This window comes from Peromyscus leucopus, chromosome 10, assembly GCF_004664715.2.
Source record: "Peromyscus leucopus breed LL Stock chromosome 10, UCI_PerLeu_2.1, whole genome shotgun sequence".
In the NCBI taxonomy this organism is placed as follows: domain Eukaryota; kingdom Metazoa; phylum Chordata; class Mammalia; order Rodentia; family Cricetidae; genus Peromyscus; species Peromyscus leucopus.
In genome coordinates, this window is record NC_051071.1 from 87861966 (window position 1) to 87881406 (window position 19441).

The 19441-nt window shown below is 42.1% G+C and overlaps 1 protein-coding gene across 6 annotated transcripts in view; it reads left to right on the plus strand.

Moving 5' to 3' along the window:
- The window catches only part of Ptpn13 (protein tyrosine phosphatase non-receptor type 13), a 190523-nt gene that overhangs the window by 27664 nt on the left and 143418 nt on the right, over window positions 1-19441 (plus strand). For all 6 annotated transcript variants that reach the window (XM_037209228.1, XM_028867296.2, XM_037209229.1 and 3 more), the window contains exon 2: window positions 12670-12789. In XM_037209228.1, coding sequence (XP_037065123.1) covers window positions 12675-12789 — 115 coding nt within the window. In that variant the 5' untranslated portion in view covers window positions 12670-12674. The remainder of the gene's footprint in view (window positions 1-12669; window positions 12790-19441) is intronic.

A 19441-nucleotide genomic window follows, 5' to 3' on the forward strand; every position in this document is an offset into this window, starting at 1 on the left:
GCCCGGGATTCAGCTTTCAGGAGAACTGTTAGAGGTGAGGCCAGTGTGGTTAGTGAGGCCGCAGACCAGCCAGAGCTGCAGAGGGGACCCGGTCTGTGCTGGCTGGTTTTGTCAACTTGATACAAACCTAGACATACCTGGGAAACGGGCATCTCAACGGGAGAACTGCTTTAGTAAGACTGTCCCACGGTCACGTCGGTGGGCATTTTCTTGGTTAGGGATTGGTGTGGGTGTTGTCACCCTGGTCAGGTGGTCCTGGGAGCTCTAAGAGAGCAGACTGGGTATAAGCCATGGAAAGCGGCCCAGTAAGCAGCATCCGCCGTGGACTCTGCTTCAGTTCCAGCCTCCAGGTTTCTGCCTTGAGTCCTGCACTGGCTTCCCTCAGTGATGGACTGTGAGGAGATAATGGGTAAGCCAACTAAACCCTCTCCTCCCCAAGTTGCTTTTGGTCACGCTCTTTATCTTTTTCAGCAACAGAAAACCAAATTAGAACACATAACATAATTGGAGAGAATTATGGTGGAGGGAATTGAAGTGAATTATTCAAGTCATTTTCAAGGTTTTCCTCTACTGCTTCTTAAGGAATTGGCTTTTATATGCCATATGGCAAATTCGTTATAATCTATCATCCTTTTCCCCTATTCTTATATAATTCCCAGTGATAAAATGGGATAGCCTAAAATTTAACCCCTTAGGACCACTAGGAGGTAGGAAGACTTGAGCATGGACTTAGAGAAAAAACACATCTGAATGTACTATTTCATTTGTTAAATAAGGAAGTAGAAAATGTATATAAATAAAGCAGACTTTGTGAAGGAACTTGAAATTTAACTGTAGTTGAGGTATGGTGTATATGTTCATTATATCAGCAGTGCTGGGTAGTTAGACATGAGATCCTGACATAGTTCTGAGTCATGAACCTTTGAAAAAGGTTTTTGAGTTTTCACTGTACTCCTCTACATGAATATATGTACTACATGTATATATGATATAGTCATCCCGTCACATCCTTTGTTTTAAGAATGGGGCTTTCAGAAGCTGTGTTTCATGTACAAATACCATTTATGTAGTATTTTTGAAATGAGTTGAAATTATTTCAATAAAAAGGAGATCATAGATTTTTATATTATTATCTTGAATGGAAAAAAAGTAAAATGTTCTGTAAATAGAAGGTAAGTACAAAGTCACTAACAATGTGATCCATGAAAATGAGTAGATAGCCTGCCTGTGCAGCAACACTCCAACCTAGGACATGTTTCTGTTTGTTCAAAGGGAGATTAGCAACAACAACCACAAACTGGGAGTTCCTCCATTACCCCATCAGAAGACCCAGGAGGGAATTAAGACAGCAGTTCGCTTATTGTTGGCAAGCTTTTCTAGACTTTAGATTGAGAAATAATGTCTCTTATCATTAGCATCACCCTAAGAAAAGTTGTAGTTTAAGCCAAAGGTGGTAACCATACATGTTAGGAAAATGTAGTATGGTAATAAGAGTTTGTCTTAGGGTTTCTATTGCTGTGAGGAGACACCATGGCCACAGCAACTCTTATAAAGGAAAACATTTAATTGGGCTGGCTTACAGTTCAGAGGTTCAGTCCATTATCATCATGGTGGGAAACATGGCAGTGTGCAGGCAGACATGGTTCTGGAGACGGAGCTGAGACTTCTACGTCTTGTGTAGGTGTGGGCATAGCTTGAGCATACATGTGATTTCAAAGCCTGCCTCCACAGTGACACACTTCCTCCAACATCTCCTAAGAGTGCCACTGTCTGTGAGGGCCATTTTATTTCAAGCTGCCACATTCCACTCCCTGACCCCCAAGGACTTGTAGCCTCATCATAATGCAAAAATGCATTAAGTTTAACTTCAAAAGTCCCCATAGTCTATAACAGTCTCAAACTTACTTAAAAGTCTAAAGTTCAAAGTTTCTTCTGAGATTCATGCAATCTCTTGACTATAATCCCCTATAAAATAAAAAAGCAGACCACATACTTCTAACATATAATGGCACAGGATATATATTACCATTCTAAAATATAGGGAAGGGAGCATAGTGAGGAAATACTGGACCAAAGCAACATGGAAAACCATCTGGGCAAACTCCAAACTCTGCATCTCTATGTCTTATGTCAAAACAGTCTTCAGATCTCCAACTCCTTTCAGCTTTGTTGACTACAATACACTTCTTTCTCTTGGGCTGGTTCCACTCCCTGTTAGCATTTTTCCTTGGCAGGTCTGGCATCTCCAACATCTTTTGATCTCCAAAGCAATCTAGGGTTCACCTTCACAACTTCATGCAATGACCTCTCTACACCTCCATTCAGGGACACCCCTGACACATGCCTGGCCTTAGTGGCTTTCCTTAGACACAGAGGGAAACACCAGAATGTCTGTCTTCTGTCCTTAATTCTAAAGCCAGAACCACGTGGCCAAAGCTGCCAAGCTTTGCTCTTGCTGGGGCTGAAACATGGCCTCCTCTTTCAATTACATCTTCACTAGCTTTCTGCTTTTGATGGTTTCCTTCACTGCCTGAGCTTGGCTGTTCTGGAATTTGCTCTGTAGACCAGGCTGGTCTCAAACTCAGAGATCTGCCTGCCTCTGCCTTCTGAGGCGTATATCACCACATCCAACTCCAAGCTTTTCTTTGTTGCCTTTTCACAAATTGGAAATTTAGCTGGGTGGAATCTTGCCCTGATATCACCATTCTCTTTATTTCATTTCTTAATCTGTTTATCTCCTTGCTTACAGGACTTAGCTCCATTCCACTTTCTGGTGCTTTTTTTCCTCAAATATTTTTCCTTGCTCAGCTTGTTCCTTTTCATTATATATCTTCATTGGAGTTAATCCTAGTAACCACACAGTAGAGTCTGTACTAGGCTGTTTTGAGATTTCCTCTGTCAAGGGAATTATTCCAAATTTCTTCACATTAGCCTCAGACAAACTTTCAGTCAAGGGCAAAAAGCAGCCACATTCTTCACCAAAATATCATAAGAATGATCTCTTAGCTGGGCGGTGGTGGCGCACGCCTTTAATCCCAGCACTCGGGAGGCAGAGCCAGGCGGATCTCTGTGAGTTCGAGGCCAGCCTGGGCTACCAAGTGAATTCCAGGAAAGGCGCAAAGCTACACAGAGAAACCCTGTCTCGAAAAACCAAAAAAAAAAAAAAAAAAAAAAAAGAATGATCTCTAGGCAACACACTAAAATTCTTCACTGAAACCTCTTGAGCCAGGCCCTTCACAGTTCAACTCACTCCTAGCATCACTGTCTTCCATGTTTCCACTGGTGTGGCCCACTAAGCAGTGATTAAAGCAGTTCACTACTTCCTAACCCAAAGTACCAAAGTCCACAATTCCTAAAAACAAACAAACAACAACAACAAAACCCCCACATGTTCAGGCCTATCACAGTAATACCCCAGTCTCTAGCCCCCATAATCTCATAGGCCACTCTCCAGCCTGCTGAACTGCCTGCACGCTGTGCAGTGTGCTCCAGGTTCCCAGCTTGTGAGCTGTCACCCGTGCTGGGGTGGACTGTGGAGTCATTTGAGTCATTTCTACTCCTGTAAGTAACCACTCACCCATACTCCTGTAAATTACACCCCCTACACCCCAAAAAAACTTTCATGATTTACCAAGTTGGACTTAGATGGTGTCTCAGTCACTGTTCAGTTGCTGTGAAGAGACACCATGACCAAGTCACCTATTGTAAGAGAAAGTATTTAATCGGGGGCTTGCTTATAGTTTGGCATTAGAGAGGAAAAAACAAAACCAAACCAGTAACTTATTGAGTTCTTGTAACAGGACAGAGGAATTACTTCCTTTCCTTGTTTTTCAGATACTAGAAAAAAAATTCTTCACAAGCTTTTATGTCATCATCATAGTCTTCTCTTTCTCCTCCTCCTCCTCCCCCTCCTCCCCCTTTCTCTTTCTTTCCTTTCTTCTAATACTGAAATATGAATAGAGAGACCTAAAGTCTGGTGATGGTTTTCTTGTGAGTTTATAATATTAACACCAGTATATATTTTCAAAAAACCATGTCAGTAATTCTGTATGCGATCCTAGGTAAACCAACTGACAAAATTAAGGTTAGCCAAAGCCCGGTTTCTTCTTTTCAAAGTGTGTGTGTGTGTGTGTGTGTAGGCAGGGTTTTCTGTTCTACCCTCTTGCTCCCATATAACCACAGAGACTTATTAATTATAAATGTTCAGCTGAAAGCTTAGGCCTGTTACTAACTAGCTCTTTCAACTTAACCCATATTTCTTATCTACACTCTACCACAAGGTGGTACCGTTCTTCAGCACTTCACATTCCTTTCCTGCTTCCTCTGCATCTCGCTGGATACTCTGCCCTATTTCTTCCCTGTACTGTCTTTTTGTCCGCAAGCCCTGCCTAACCTCTTCCTGCCTAGCTATTGGCCATTTAGCCCTTTGTTAAACCCATCCAAGTAACAGATCTTCACATTGCACAAAAGTGCACATATGATTATTCCATAGCAGATATACATTGTTGTTTATATATGCAAGCATACATATGCCATGGCATGTATAGATATTAGAGGATTGCCTCGGGCATCAGGCTTTACATTCTTACGCTCAGTTTTAAGTGGGACATTTGGAAATAGAGATCTTTGAAGGGACATTAACACTCTTTGAACCCTGTAGTAGAATAGTCTCTTTTGCTTTTGCATGGTTCTCCAAACTGAAAGTTAACACACAACCCAACATTTGCTGCGTCTAGATAACTAAAGTCCTTTGCTGATCGGAGTACAGAGAGGTGTTCTCAGGGTGATTCATTCATGTAGGCTCTTGCTCATGTTACATATATTATAATGTTCACTTATACTGGGTCATATTTTTTCATGCTCATTAGTCATATTCCTATGGTTAAGTCTTATTTTCACAATCTAAAATCTTCAGATATCATAGATATTCCTAGTAAAATCACTGCAGTGGAGATGATCGCAGAAGTAAACATCAAATAATAGTTACTGTTCTGTGGCCTCAGCTATGGTTCGTTTTAAGTACCCCAGTGTTTATAACTGATTGGTCCTGGGTAATTATTTCATTTTTTGTCTTTTTTTTTTTTTTTTTTTTTTTTTTTGGTTTTTAGAGACAGGGTTTCTCTGTATAGCTTTGCGCCTTTCCTGGGACTCACTTGGTAGCCCAGGCTGGCCTCGAACTCACAGAGATCCACCTGGCTCTGCCTCCCGAGTGCTGGGATTAAAGGCGTGCGCCACCACCGCCCGGCCTCATTTTTTGTCTATTTTTAAGAATTGAGTATTTCTTGTGAAACTTCCCTGTTTTTCCACAAAGCATATATCAACCTGTTGTGTTATGTCATGCCTCTAGCTGGATTTATCTGGTTTCTCTCTGGCTTATTGAATTCTGCGCACTCAGCAAGCAGAGTGTAGGCTGGGGTTCATGACTGGCTGGGGGTGGAGCAGGAAGAAGTCCTTTTGGGGAAGTAGTCAAATCAACAGTTCTGGGGTCAAAAACGCTTGTGTTTACTGTAGGAAATTGAATGCTTAGTTCGAAATTGTGTCTCCCTTATGGAAAGCAACCTTTCAGTATCATCTGCCTGTACCACATAAATTTTATGTGGGTTCATTTCTAGCCTCAAGTCATTGCTTTATGCCTTCAAAAACAATAAGATTTCCTGTAAAGGCAGCATGCCTCCTTAACAAAAGGTGTTCATGATCACTCTGAGAACAGTTTAGCACTTATTTGAGCCTCTTGTAAAATACCTATTTATTTATTTGTTTGTTTGTTTATTTTTGGTAGAAGACCTGACTAAACTGATAGGAGGGAATCGTTTTTTCCCACATAGTGTGAACTTAGATTTCCTTCAGATTGTTAATGGTTTGGAGTATGGGATGCCGAGAACTTTGGAGGGCTTGTTTCAGAGTGGACAGTGCGAACACTGCTGCTTCTGTAATCCAGGAGACTCACTACTGAAGCACAGAGTCCAGAGATGGTCTGAAGTGGTGAAATAAGTTCCTATGAGGATGTTTCTATTTTCTTTCTCTTTCTCATTCTTTTATCAAACATATTCTTTTAAAAATACGTAATTAGCCTACCTTAATTGTACACAATAGTGGGTTTTTTGATGACATTTTCATATCTGTTTAAATGTTTCCTGATTATATTCACCCATCACCTCTCCCTCATCATCATCACCTTCTCTTTCCAAGTTATCCCTTTCATTCTTTTAAACAGAGTTTCTATAATAATATTTATTTCTATAAATAAAACGTGAGATATTTGTCTTTTTGAGTCTGGCCTATTTCTCCAACATGATGATCTTGAATTGTGTTTTTGTTTGTTTTTCTTGAAAACAATATACTTTTGTTGCTGTTTTTTTTTTTTTTTTTTTTTTTTTTTGGTTTTTCGAGACAGGGTTTCTCTGTGTAGCTTTGCGCCTTTCCTGGAGCTCACTTGGTAGCCCAGGCTGGCCTCAAACTCACAGAGATCCGCCTGGCTCTGCCTCCCGAGTGCTGGGATTAAAGGCGTGTGCCACCAACGCCCGGCTTTTGTTGCTGTTTTTTAACTAAAATTATTTTTATTTTATGTGTATGAATATTTGGCCTGGATCCTTTTCAGAAAGTCTTTCAGCAAGTGCTCCTAATGTGGCATGAGTTTTCTGGCTATGCTAAATGCTTAATGTACTTAGATGTCCATTCTTTTTTCTAGATTTGGTGATTTTTCTGCTACAGTTTCTGTCAACAGGTTTCCTATGCCTTTAGTCTGTATCTTAGTTCCCTTTCTTATAACACAAACTGGTAAGTTTAGTTTTATTATAATTTTTGTTTGTTTTTGAGACAGGGTCTCTTGTATCTCAACTTTTGCCTCAATTTGTTAAATGACTGAGGGTGAACTTGAATTTCTGATGTTTCTGCCTTTGTGTCCCAAATGCAGGATTATAGGCAAAAGTCACTGGGTCTGGTTTTTATGTGATAAGCAGATCAAATTCAGGATTTTACATATATCAGACAAGCACTCTACAAACTGAGCTACACCACCAGCTGCTCCATCCAGAGGGCTTGAGTGTTGGGGTGGTCAAGCCTGTTTTGGTGGTGGTTATCTTACTGTTGTTCTTCAACTCTGTCTTCACTTTCCGGGATTCCTCTGTCTTCCTGGTCAAGCCTGTTGGTGAGTGCTTTCTGCTGTTAATTTGGTTCATTGAACTTTTTGTTTCCAGTATAGATGTTTTGTTGTTCAATCTCTCTCTCTCTCTTTTTTTTTTTTGTCAAAATCTTCCCAGAAAAAAATTACCTTATTGTTTTGAGTTATCTTCTTCTTCTTCTTTTTTTTTTTTTTTTTTTTTGGTTTTTCGAGACAGGGTTTCTCTGTGTAGCTTTGCGCCTTTCCTGGAACTCACTTGGTAGCCCAGGCTGGCCTCGAACTCACAGAGATCCGCCTGGCTCTGCCTCCCGAGTGCTGGGATTAAAGGCGTGCGCCACCACCGCCCGGCTAAGAGTTATCTTCTTTATTTATTTATTTGTTTGTTTGTTTGTTTATAAATGACCTCACAGATCTTCATAGATCCTCTGGGAGGTCATTGATAATTTTAAAACTAGACAGTTTTGGATTCTTTGGAATTTCCACTACTGCTTTGTCTCTATTCAGATTTTAAAGAATTAGGACTTTTGGAGAAGTACTGTTGCCAAGATTATTCTTGTATTTTGTGTTTCTGTGTTGATGTTTGCAGTTGTCCTGGCCTGTCTTGGCAAAGTTGAGCAGTCGCTTTCTTTTGTGTTCTGCTTGTCCAATTTGGACAGCAACTGTCAGCAGTTGAGGCAAGGGCAGTTTCTTGCCCAGTGGCTAACTTTTGCCACATTGAAAGCAAACTCCATATGGAGTGTCTTCGATGCCCATCATCTTCTCTGAAGTAGATTGGTACTGCCAGGAGCAGACACTGTCATGAAAAGTCTTATGTTGTTAAAACATCTTAAATGCCATATTCTGTAGTCTCTGAAGTGTTTGAAGACCATCTAAAATATATCTGTTTGACCTTGAAAACACACCTAACCTAACTACAAGTTTGATTGTTACAGATGACTAACTACTAACCTGCATTTTCTAATTATCCTAAATAGTTGTAATAATAGGCTTTAAGGACTAGATCTTTACATTTTAAATGAACTACAGATATACAGTATGTTAAAACAACAATAACCTTAAATTAGTATCAATATACAGAAATCCGTACCGCTGTAAAGGCTGGCCTTGAACTCAGAGGTCCGCCTGCCTCCGCCTCCCAAACGCCAGGATTCAAGGCGTGCGCCGCCATGCCCAGCCCTCTCGTTACTTGTCGATAGCAGAAGTAATTGCAGTCACTTAAGTTAAAAGACACCGTGGAGTCCATAATTAAAAGCCTTCTCAGATACCCTAGGTGCACATTTCAGTCCGGCCTCTGCAGCCCCGACTTCTCTCCCTAGTTAGGTGCCTGTGGTGGAGACGTCTGCAGTCTTCTCCCCCTGGCAAGGTGCGCTGTCTGTCCACATCGCACTTAGAGCTGAGACGAAGGGAGTGGAGAGGGGGCAGTCTTTCCCCTGACTTGAACTGAGTGCGTGGTTAAGGATGACCCTTGCTGTTTCCCATGGGTCTTTAAGAGTCTCCTGGACCCACCCTGCCTGTGACCACCCCGACGACGGTGTTCCTCCAGCAAGCCAGCCTCGCACTAGGCCCTCGGCCTGCCTTTCTCCCCTTCTCGGCTCCCTTTCTTCCTCTTCTTGCTCCTATGAAATGTTGAGTGGTTCTCTGTGCACTTACACTTTGTGTAAGCGCCCCACCCTTCACTCACACCTAGCCACCCCACTCCTAGTGCGGGGCAGGAATCTGTTTCTTGTCGTGTTTTTGTTTTAATGTTTTATTTATTCTTCTCTCATACATACATCTCAGCCCCAGCCCCCTCCCTCCCTCCCCCCACATTCCCTCTCTCCTGGAGTCTCCCCTCAGTCTCTGCGAGCCTCCATGAGCCCCGCTTAGTTGGTTATGTGGACCCAAGCTGTCCTGGTGTGGGAACCTGTGTTTTAGACAGCTTTTCAACATGAAACTTACGGACCCTATAAGTCACCTGTTTAGTGTATTCCTGCTGTGGCTTTCGTGTCTACGAAGGTTGTGCAGCTGCCATTACTGCCTACATTTTGGGACATTCTCGTCCTCCCGGAAGGGTTTCCAATGAGAGAAACTTGCCCTCTGCCCCCCCCCCCATGAGACCGTGGCCCACTTTGATACCATGTGCCCGCTCACTCTTGGGGGACCTCAGGGTGATAACCAATGTCCTCAGATGTCTAAAGTGTGTATCAGATACTGGCCTAACTCCAGAGAACAAACACTTCACATGGTCCCAATGCAGCCTCTTTCACCCCCTTGAGGTGAGAGGAAGGCCCCTTCCCACACCCCTTCAGCTTTAGGGGAGACATGAGAACCAGCACAACTCTCTTCAAAGAAGCCCTGCCTGTGCAGTTTCTTTATTCAGGGTGTGTAGGCTTAGGAGCCATCCAACCGGTTCTCAGACTCTGGAAACTTGCTGTGGGGTATTCGTTCCCGCAGTTATGCTGGTATCTGATTGCTAGTAGTATCTTGATGCCTCTGTTGAAACCTCACTTTATTAAACATTTCACGAGGAAGATAATAACCCACATATCTCTTAGCAGTGCACCTCCTGTTATAATGATATGCTGTTGTTATAATGAAGCATATGAAAACCTAGAAACATTTGGTGTGGGCAGAGGTGTGAGTAAATAACCTCATTTCTTACACAAGCTAAATCAAGAACTCTGACTCTCAATTTCTTTTTGCTTTTTCAGTATACATATTGATAAACAGGTTAAAAGACAAGACTGGCATCACTTGTAGCTGGAATTGCTTTTCTCTCTCTCTCTCTCTCTCTCTCTCTCTCTCTCTCTCTCTGTGAGTGTGTGTGTGTGTAGTCCTAAGTATGTAAGTAGAAGCTGCTCAGTCTGTGATGGTCCTTGGATGTGTGTGTTTCCTGGGTTGACAGTTGGTGATGGATAACCAGTTGGTGTCCTCTTCCCTGGAGAAGACCTTTTCTCCTAACCTTGCCTGTCGTTCTTAGTCTAGGCTTGAGACCTCTGAGCTCTCCTCTTCCATGTTAGCATGTCTGTTGGTGTCGTCCTTGTTCAGCTCGTGTCTCAGCAGCCACATTTATAGGAGACACAGTTTCACAGCAGACTCTTTGTTCCTCTCTGTCTCTCATAATCCTTCACCACCTCTTTCACAATGATCCCTGAGCCTTACCTCGAGGCAGGAGCTGTATTGTAGATATATCAGCTAAGACTGGGCTCCACAACTTTGCATTTTCATTAATTGTGGTTTTTATGTAGTGACCTCTATTTGTTGCAAAGACAAGTTTCCTAGTAGAAGTTGGCTAGGTTTCCAGTACTAGGCATGGTTTCCCTCTTGTTAAATGGGACTTAAGGTCAATTAGAGAGATGTTGGTTACCTGTGATGTATGCATGACACCACTGCACCCTTAGCATTATCCTGCTGTGCTGGCTGTTATGTGGATCATAGGCATCCTAGCTGGGTCTGACTATTGGTTGCCTCCCTCCTTTGGAAGCTTGCATGGCACCTTCTGTACCGTGAAAGCTGTCCTCAGGGAGGAGGCATTCTTGTCAGATCCACCTCAGCGTCTCTGGCCCTATATCCAAAGTGCACAGTGTCTTCAACAATAGGAACTTGCATTCCACCTCTGGTAGAAGACCAACAGCAATAGCAATAACCTATGTGTCGGGAGTCTGTTGGACAACCCCGACCAACGACTAAAACAAGGGCTTCTCATGCCTCGTGCTGGCTTTTGCTAGGTAGTCTATGGCTCTTACAGAGATCATTGTCAGCTCCAATGGAAACTTTTCATTTAAACTATATATGTATATTTATATACCAACTTTCACGTATTGTAGATACTTTAAGTCACACTACTAGTGTGACTGCTTAAAACTTTTTCAGAATCCTTATCATTATTTTACCCTCCATTTTTTCCATTTACTCCTTCACATCACATGAGTGTGTTCTTGGTGGTTGGGTAAATGAGGTCACCTGTCTAAATCAGATGTTTTTGTAGGCTAGTTTTTAAAAATTGTAGTTATCTTCTTAACTACAGTGTTTAACACGTGTAGTTCCTCTAGTCTGTTTCTGACCCCAGTGGGCTCTGTCTACCAGCCAGTGCTCACCTACATTAGCATCTTGGTTAAGCAGATTTTGTGGAACCACAAGTCTTAGAAGTCATTGTAAAGGATCCATTTCTCTGAGATACATCAGCTCAGGAAAATGCATATGGGAGGCTTTTAAGAAGCTACATTTTCTCCTTCCCAAATTAAAGCAGAATTGTTGAGCCCAATAGAAAAATCTTAAATTTGATCAGTATATCACCTACTGAAATACTAGAAAAGTTGTTATAAAAATATTGCCTCTATATATATAGGATGGAGGTCCCTAGGACGACTGTGGATTATAATAAATTTCGGTTCTACTCAATTATTGAAAAAAAAAATAGCCAAATGAATGGAAACACATGAACTATGAACCAAAGGCTGAGGGGCCCCCAGCTGGATCAGGCCCTCTGAATAGGTGAGACAGTTGATTGGCTTGATTTGTTTGGGAGGCAACTAGGCAGTGGTACTGAGTCCTGTGCTCATTGCATGAGTTGGCTGTTTGAAACCTGGGGCTTATGCAAGGACACTTGGCTCAGTCTGGGAGGAAGGGACTGAACCTCCCTGGACTGAGTCTACCAGGTTGATTTCAGTCCTCGGGGGAGGCTTTGCCCTGGAGGAGGTGGGAATGGGGGGTAGGCTGGGGATAAGGGGAGGGTGTGGGAGGGGGGAGAATAGGGGAACGCATGCCTGATATGTAGAACTGAATGGTATTGTAAAATAAAATTAAAAAAAAAAGAGCTGCAAAAAAAAAAAAATATTGCCTCAGAGAAACTTTCTGGTCTTTTGTTAGTTCAGTTACTGCACGGTGTTACGTGATAAAGCATAGTCACAGGCTTAACTTCCTTTCTCAGCATAGCTACCCAAAGGGGCTTTACCATTATCACTGTTCCCAAGCCACAGGTGGGAAACAGGTACTGAGGGGAAACACCTTTTCTGGGAGCAAGCGGGGAATTAACAGCATAGTTGAGTCTAGAAATAGTTCATTCCCTTCAGTGTAAAATTTTCATGATAACGTACATGTTAAAGAGTATGGAAATGAGTTACTGAGCACAAGGAATGTGCTGCTTTGTGTTCCTACTTCCTCTTCTGATGCCTGTGGGGTCTTCTCTCTGTTCCTCTTTATATTTGAGGTGGAAAGGATGACGCTTGGAGCTGAACACCAAAAAGCCGTAACTACTTACTTCATCATCTGTCATTCGGTGACTTCCTGGTCTCCTGGTGCTTTCTGTCTGCTGTCATGAAGTAGTCCCCTCACTCTGTCCAAGAGCCTGTGCGCTTAACACTGTTAGGCAGACCAAGAAGTAGTTCTAAGGGGCATTCTTCCAGTTCCTTCACTTTCCCCAAGTTTAAGTCTGTAGGTTGTATGTAGATTGAAGGCCGCACTGGGTAGCATTGGGTAGCTGGGAGTGCATAGCTCGTCCCTGAACATTGCTTCCACTGATAAAAGTGTAATTACGTTGCTTATGAACAAACTTCTCTTTTACTTCCTAGGTAATATGCATGTGTCACTAGCAGAGGCCCTGGAGGTTCGGGGTGGACCACTGCAGGAGGAGGAAATATGGGCTGTATTAAACCAGAGTGCTGAAAGTCTCCAAGAATTATTCAGAAGAGGTAAGTCATGTTTTGTTTTTTTTTTTTTAAAATGGCTGTGTGAGGGTGTTAGATCCTCTGGAACTGGAGTTACAGACAGTTGTGAGCTGCCATGTGGGTGCTGGGAATTGAACCCAGGTCCTCTGCAAGAGCAGCCAGTGTTCTTAACCACTGAGCCATCCCTCCAGCCCCCGGTAAGTCATGTTTTAAAACGTGTTTTATTTTGCATGTTGAGTAGCTGGAAAACGGTAACCAATAGTAAATTGCATTTCTGTGTCAATAGTCTTGGTTTTGGTAGAGTATAGAAAGAAATGCCTAGTCATATGCTTCTCAGGGCTGGAAAAGTTCAATTTGCTTGCATTAATTTGAACACAGTGCATATGCCTGCCACAGCACCAGTCACTGGAAGCAAAGTGATTCTCAAAATAAGAGCACTTCCTGTTTGTGGGGAGCTTATGTTCCTGTGCAGAAAGTGACTACTAATAAAAGACTGATAGAAGCAGCTGTTACGTGACAGGGTTGTAAAGCGGGGCCTTCGGTGACTCTGAGATCACAACAGAGGGAGAGTGGACGTGGGTGGAAGGGAGAGGAAAGTCGTCCATGCATTAAGTTTCCCAGAGCTCATGCCTCACAGAAAAGTAGGACTTGGCCTGGTGAGAGGGAGTGAAGAAAATATTCCTGGCAGAGAGCGCAGCAGGCACATTCCTGCTACTGCACCTCAGGCCCTGCATGCGGACTGGATAAGTAGTTGGGTATTTCTCTTGTAGGTGGGCACTTGGTCCAGAGGTTGAATTGCATCTGGGAGCTGGAAGTTAGTTGGATTTCGGGTGTCCAAAATTATTTGCTGTTGCCTGGCAGTGGCAGCGCACGCCTTTAATCCCAGCACTCAGGTGACAGAGGCAGGCGGATCTCTGTGAGTTCAAGGCCAGCCTGGTCTACAGAGTGAGTTCCAGGAAAGGCACCAAAACAACACGGAGAAACCCTGTCTCAAACCCCCCCCCCCCCAAAAAAAAAAAAACCCTATTGGCTGTTGTGTGGTTCATGTCCTATGGACAGCACCTGTGTGGACAAAGAACCTTATCTAATGGAAGAATCTGTCTTTTAAACTTTGTTGAGTGACTGGGTGGAGTGGCGTACGCCTTTAATCCCAGCACTGGAGGCCGAGGCAGGCAGATCTCTGTGAGTTCGAGTGACATCCAGAGTGACATCCAGGACGGCCAGGACTGTCTTCAAAGTGTGGGATCTGGACCAATGGTAGAGTCTCACTGATACCTTGTTAGAATGTAAATGATCAGGCCCACACCACAGACCCACTGAAGTAAGAGTCTCTCAGGGGAACCCAGGAGTTGGTCCTTGAGGACATTGTGATGCACACTGAAGTTTGAGAAATGTCACAGGACAGAATTAGTGGCCGCTGTGTGCCGTGGGAACCCCTCTCTGGGAGGTGTGGGGATGGACACGAAGGATTGTCTAGACAGGTGGGCGAGTGGAGACCAGGCTTGGGAAGACGGCTGAAGCTTGGTTGCTGATACTGTTGATTTTGAGTTCAGGGAGGAACTTGGACAAAAAGTACCAGGGCCCAGGGATGCTACTTGTTAATGTGGGGACTGCTTGTTACCCAGGAAGACTGATTGTTACCAGGGGACTGCTTGTTCTGGGGAGACTGCTTGTTACTGAAGGGGGTGCTTGTTACCCAGCAGTTTGGAAGACTGTTACTGAGAAGACCTTTGTCCATAGTTGGGATTAGTCTAGGTGACAGAATTCCTTTTTCCTAAAATCAGTTACAAAATCTTGTTTATTTTAAATAAACACTATTGTTCCGCTTGCTTTAGTAAACTTTTTCAGAAAATTCAGAATTATAGGCAGTGCAAAGTATAGAAGTATATAGCCCAAGTATAGATCATATAGCCATGCTTCAAAAGTGTCTTACTCAATTGGCAATTACCAATAGTCAATTAATGCTAAGAAACATCTCCTTGTGAGGTGCTGTAGGAGGGGCCAATGAGCGGAAGGTGTCATTGTTGCCCTTTGGGCATTGATTCAGATCAGACGAATGCATGTGAGAAGAAACGGTGTGTCAGGAATGACAGACAGACAGCGAGCACTGCAGATGTTCGGAGGAGGGAGATGGTAGGTCTGTGTGACAGCAGCTGCCTGTGACTCACAGCATGGGAAGCGTCTTGCCCACTCTCAGTTCCCTGAGGGCTTTTCCTTCTTTCACATTTCAGAAGGCTGCTAGAGATTGAAAGCTTGTATTTACAGTCCTCATTGTTGGGTAGCGATTGTTGCATAATACATTGGCACTTTACACGAAAGACACATTAGCTGTATTGTAACATTCCCGGTGAGGCAGATGGGTCTCACACACTGTCCAATGGGAGGTGCATACTGGATGGCCCTCGGTGTAAGTAGCTAGCAGAAGAGTATCAGTAATAAGAACAAATTAAGTTTGACTCTTTCGACAATTAGGAAATCACCAGTTATTGTGATTGCCAATTGGAAATTTCCACTTGTTAGGAAAAAGCAAGTGATTGATTTACAGGAAATCTTTACGTTTGTTAATTGCCAATTTTCTTACAAGTTTTCCTCCTGACTCTGATACAGCAAACAAATGAAATGATCACTAGTTGGTTAGTCTGGGATGGACTCTGGTTGTCTTGATGCTTTAGAGATGTTTATGAGTCACCCTGAAAGTTAGTGAGGAAAGGAGATAAAATGTGTGTGCTCCTGAGCTGTTTCCCATCTTGACCATCTTCATTTTTCTGTGACTCGTGTGTAAACCTTCCTCTGGTTCTTGTTGGCAGTTTTCCCACTGTTGGCTGGAGTCTGTAGTTCTGTGTCCTTTCAGGGTGCATGTGCCGTGTACTGCTAAAATTCTTGGGGCAGGAGGTAGAAGCAGTACTCCTGGGAGATTACTGAGCAACGGGCAAGAAAATAACCCAGTTCTCCCTTTTCAGTTTTTTATCAATTTAAAGCTTTTAGCATTTTTTAAAAACCAAGGTCTTTATTACTATTATTCATAGCATACTGATGCTGAAACATGACCTTGTTGGAAGATACCATCTTCAAAGGAGTTTGTCCTCCAAGAAGGGCAAACAGGGAACTGTTACTGTTCACTAACCAGGGTAGTGACGACAGAGTTGTCCTCCTTTGTTGGGTCTGTGTTCTTGCTCTGTGTCCTGAGTGTACACCATCTGTGGGTTTACTGATCAAAGTCTTGAGGATTTCTTGTGGTTGCACATATAATCCGGCTTTGTAGTTATTCTGTGGTAATTTGAAAAGAACTTGTGCACTCTAGGCTATAACAAACTCAGGTTTGTTAATGGTTGATTAAAAGATGGTTTGTAATCTTTTTACTTTGACTATGTTAACTGTAGTAGTTCTTAGGGATAGTGGGTGACATTAATGGTCTGGAGCTTTCCTCTAAACTACCCTGTGTGCTCAGTCTTCTCTGTCCTGACCACTGCCACCTCAGGAAGCTTTTCTTTGCCGTTTGCTACAGTGTCTCTTCCTCTGTCTTCATATGTCCTGTGCTGTAACTTTGATGTTTGTTTTTAATAACTAGCACGGAGCATAGTTTTGCCTAGATGGATAGTTGTTATTCTTTAACTTGAATGTGATAATTGTAGCACGAATCTTAAAAGATCTTATTAATAAAAACAAACCTGGAGCCAGTTATTGGGGTGAACGATGAAAGATCAGAGAAACAGAACCAGCCACAGCTAACCTCACCTTACCAATTCCTCAGCTGATCTCATTTCCTCAAACTGGAAGCCTCTGAGTCCTCATCCAAATGGATCTCACCTGAACTGCTGCGAAAAGCTAAAAGCTTAACCAGGCCTAGTTCCTGGTCCTCGAGCCTTATATACCTTTCTGTTTCCTGCCATCACTTCCTGGGATTAAAGGCGTGTGTCACCATGCCTGGCCGTTTCCAGTGTGACTTTGAACTCACAGAGATCTGGATGGATCTCTGCCTTTGGAATGCTAGGATAAAAGGCGTGTGTGCCACCATTTTCTGGCCGCTGTGTCTATCTAGTGGCTGTTCTGTTCTCTGACTCCAGATAAGTTTATTAGAATGCATAATATGTTGGGGGACACAATGTCACCACAGATAATTAAAATGAGATTTCTGAAGGAATTCCATCTAGGGTCTCAACACTTTATATCTTCCTAGTTCTTTGCCTCTTGGTCTGTCTTTGTTGTTACTGTTTTGTTTTTCAAAACAGAATTTCTCTGTGTAGCCCTGACTGTCCTGGAACTCTCTTTTTAGATCAGGCTGGCCTCACAGAAATCAGTCTGCCTCTCTCTACCTCCTGAGTGCTGGGATTAAAGCCGTGTGCCACCACACCTGGTATCTTGGTCTATCTTATCAGTTAATTGGGAAGCAGAACTATATGGGCATGGGAACGTTGTGTGTGTGTGTGTGTGTGTGTGTGTGTGTGTGTGTGTGTGTGTGTGTGTATGTGTATGAAAAACCCTTCAATTTCTCCTGCACACTGATATACAAAAAAGTTATATTTCTACATGGTAGCAATTAGAAATTAAATTTTTCAGTTAACCATTTTGTAGAAATGTAACAATTAAAATATGAAAAAATTAAAATTAAGTCTAAGGAAAAAATAAGTGAAGACCTATCTAATGAAATTAGAGACCAAAATAAATGGAGAGCTATGGTTTGTTCCTAGGTGAGAAGGCTTCTTACTAAAAGGATAGCAGTTTTCTCTAAATCGATAGTTAATACAGCCACAACAGGCTGTAGCTTTGCACAAAGTGAGAACGTCCTCAAATTTATACAGAAATTCGTTAGAATTAAAAGTAGCCAAAACATCTTTGAAAAGAAAAAAGCAAATGGTGAAGACTCACACTGCCTAACGTAAAGATTTACTATGAAACTATAGTAATCAAAATAGACAAATCAATTAATGAACATAATAAGGGTCCAAAAATAAGTCCTCATTGAGAATGAACTTCACCTTGGCTTCCTGGAACTTTCAAAGCCTTTATAGCAAAATATAAGAAGGATTTTATGACTGAAATTTTTCAAGTAAACCTTTATATAGTGTGTTCAGCTTTTAAGAGGCTAGGGCTGCCTGGTTACTCTTTATTGCATTCCTATTTATCTGCTGTCATAGTTTAGTTGATTAAGAGGGCGCATCAGTTGTCTTTGACATGCTACATCTTGCCTTGTGTTTGTAAGGCCAGAATTAACAGGTCCTTCAAGTTCAATGTGTTTGAACTAGATAAAATTGCACTATTTGTTCTCTGGAAACAAACTATAAAACACGAAATTAGATTAATATTTGGCATTCTTAAAATGAATGGTGTAGGCTGTGTGACAAGTGTGGGAAGCACTCGTGGAGAACAGCCCCTTCTCTGCAAACACACCGTAGTACACCGTGTATGTTGACACTCTTGACTTCGTGCCTTCTGAACAGGCAGTTGAGTAAATGTGAAGAGCTGAGAGGGGAAGGTTGCTATAGCTTCTGTTCTCTGGTCCCATCCTTGGTGAGAAATGTAACTTCACCCACTGGGTTTGTTTTCATTTTCACACTTAGAAGAATTTTTTTTAAAATGTTGGTATAGTACGTACAGTAAATAGTATTATTCTTGATTGTACTACCTAAAGAAGAACAATTTAGGTCTCATTTCTCACCTAAAATGGTTTCTTATACAATGACTTAAATGTAATTTGGGTAAAATAGTTATTAGTTACACTTTCTGGCTTGCCATAGCTCTTGCTTTTGTTTTCTTTGTAGCCTTATAAACTGCAACAAAAATATATAAAGCATTATGGAAGTATATAAAGTCACATATACTTTGTTGTGTGATGAACTTGTCAATTGGCATAAAATTGAAATAAGGATGAGAACAAGCAGCAAGTTAGTTGATCTGTGGTGCCATCCTATGACACTGATTTCCTGCACAGAAGTAGCATTGGTTCCCACTTGTGTTGGAGAGTAAGTTGGTGCCCCTTCTTGAGAATTGCATGAAAGTGCTCTGTGGCTCAGAAACACAGGCCTATGTTGTTTCTTAATGACTTCAAACTTCTAGAGTCAGACATTTTCTGAGTATGTTTGATCACAGTTGAACATCTAGCCACACAAAATTGTAGGATCAGACACAGTGGTCTTTACTTGAATAATTGTGTGTTTTGTATTGAGAAATTCAAAGAAGCCAAAGTATTCTTTATAATGAAATTCAGAAGCAGCCTTTTTGTGACCTGAAATGTCCAAATTGAGGAGTTATAGTCCTAGTAGAACAGGGATGCAGGACATATTTAAAAGCTTGTGGCCTGTGGAAATAAACAGAAATTGTAGACAGAGTTATTCCTTTCCTAGGTGTGAGATCTACCCCATGATTCAGACAACTGTGGACTGAAAACGTACTGAGCATGGGCAGGGTCTTATCTCGTCATTAGTCTCTGAGCAGTGCACCATAGCAACTGTTTCCATAGCATTAGGTATTATAGGTAATTATAGAGGAAGATTACAAAGTGTATTGTAAACAGCATGCCATTTTATATTTAGAATTTGAGTATCCCCAGATTTTGGTATTCATAGAGGGTTCTGTAACCAATCACCTAGGGATACTGACAGACAATATTATTATATATAATGACATTGTACCTGCTCTTTAGAGAATTCATAGTTTCTATCCTTAACCACTTAATTGT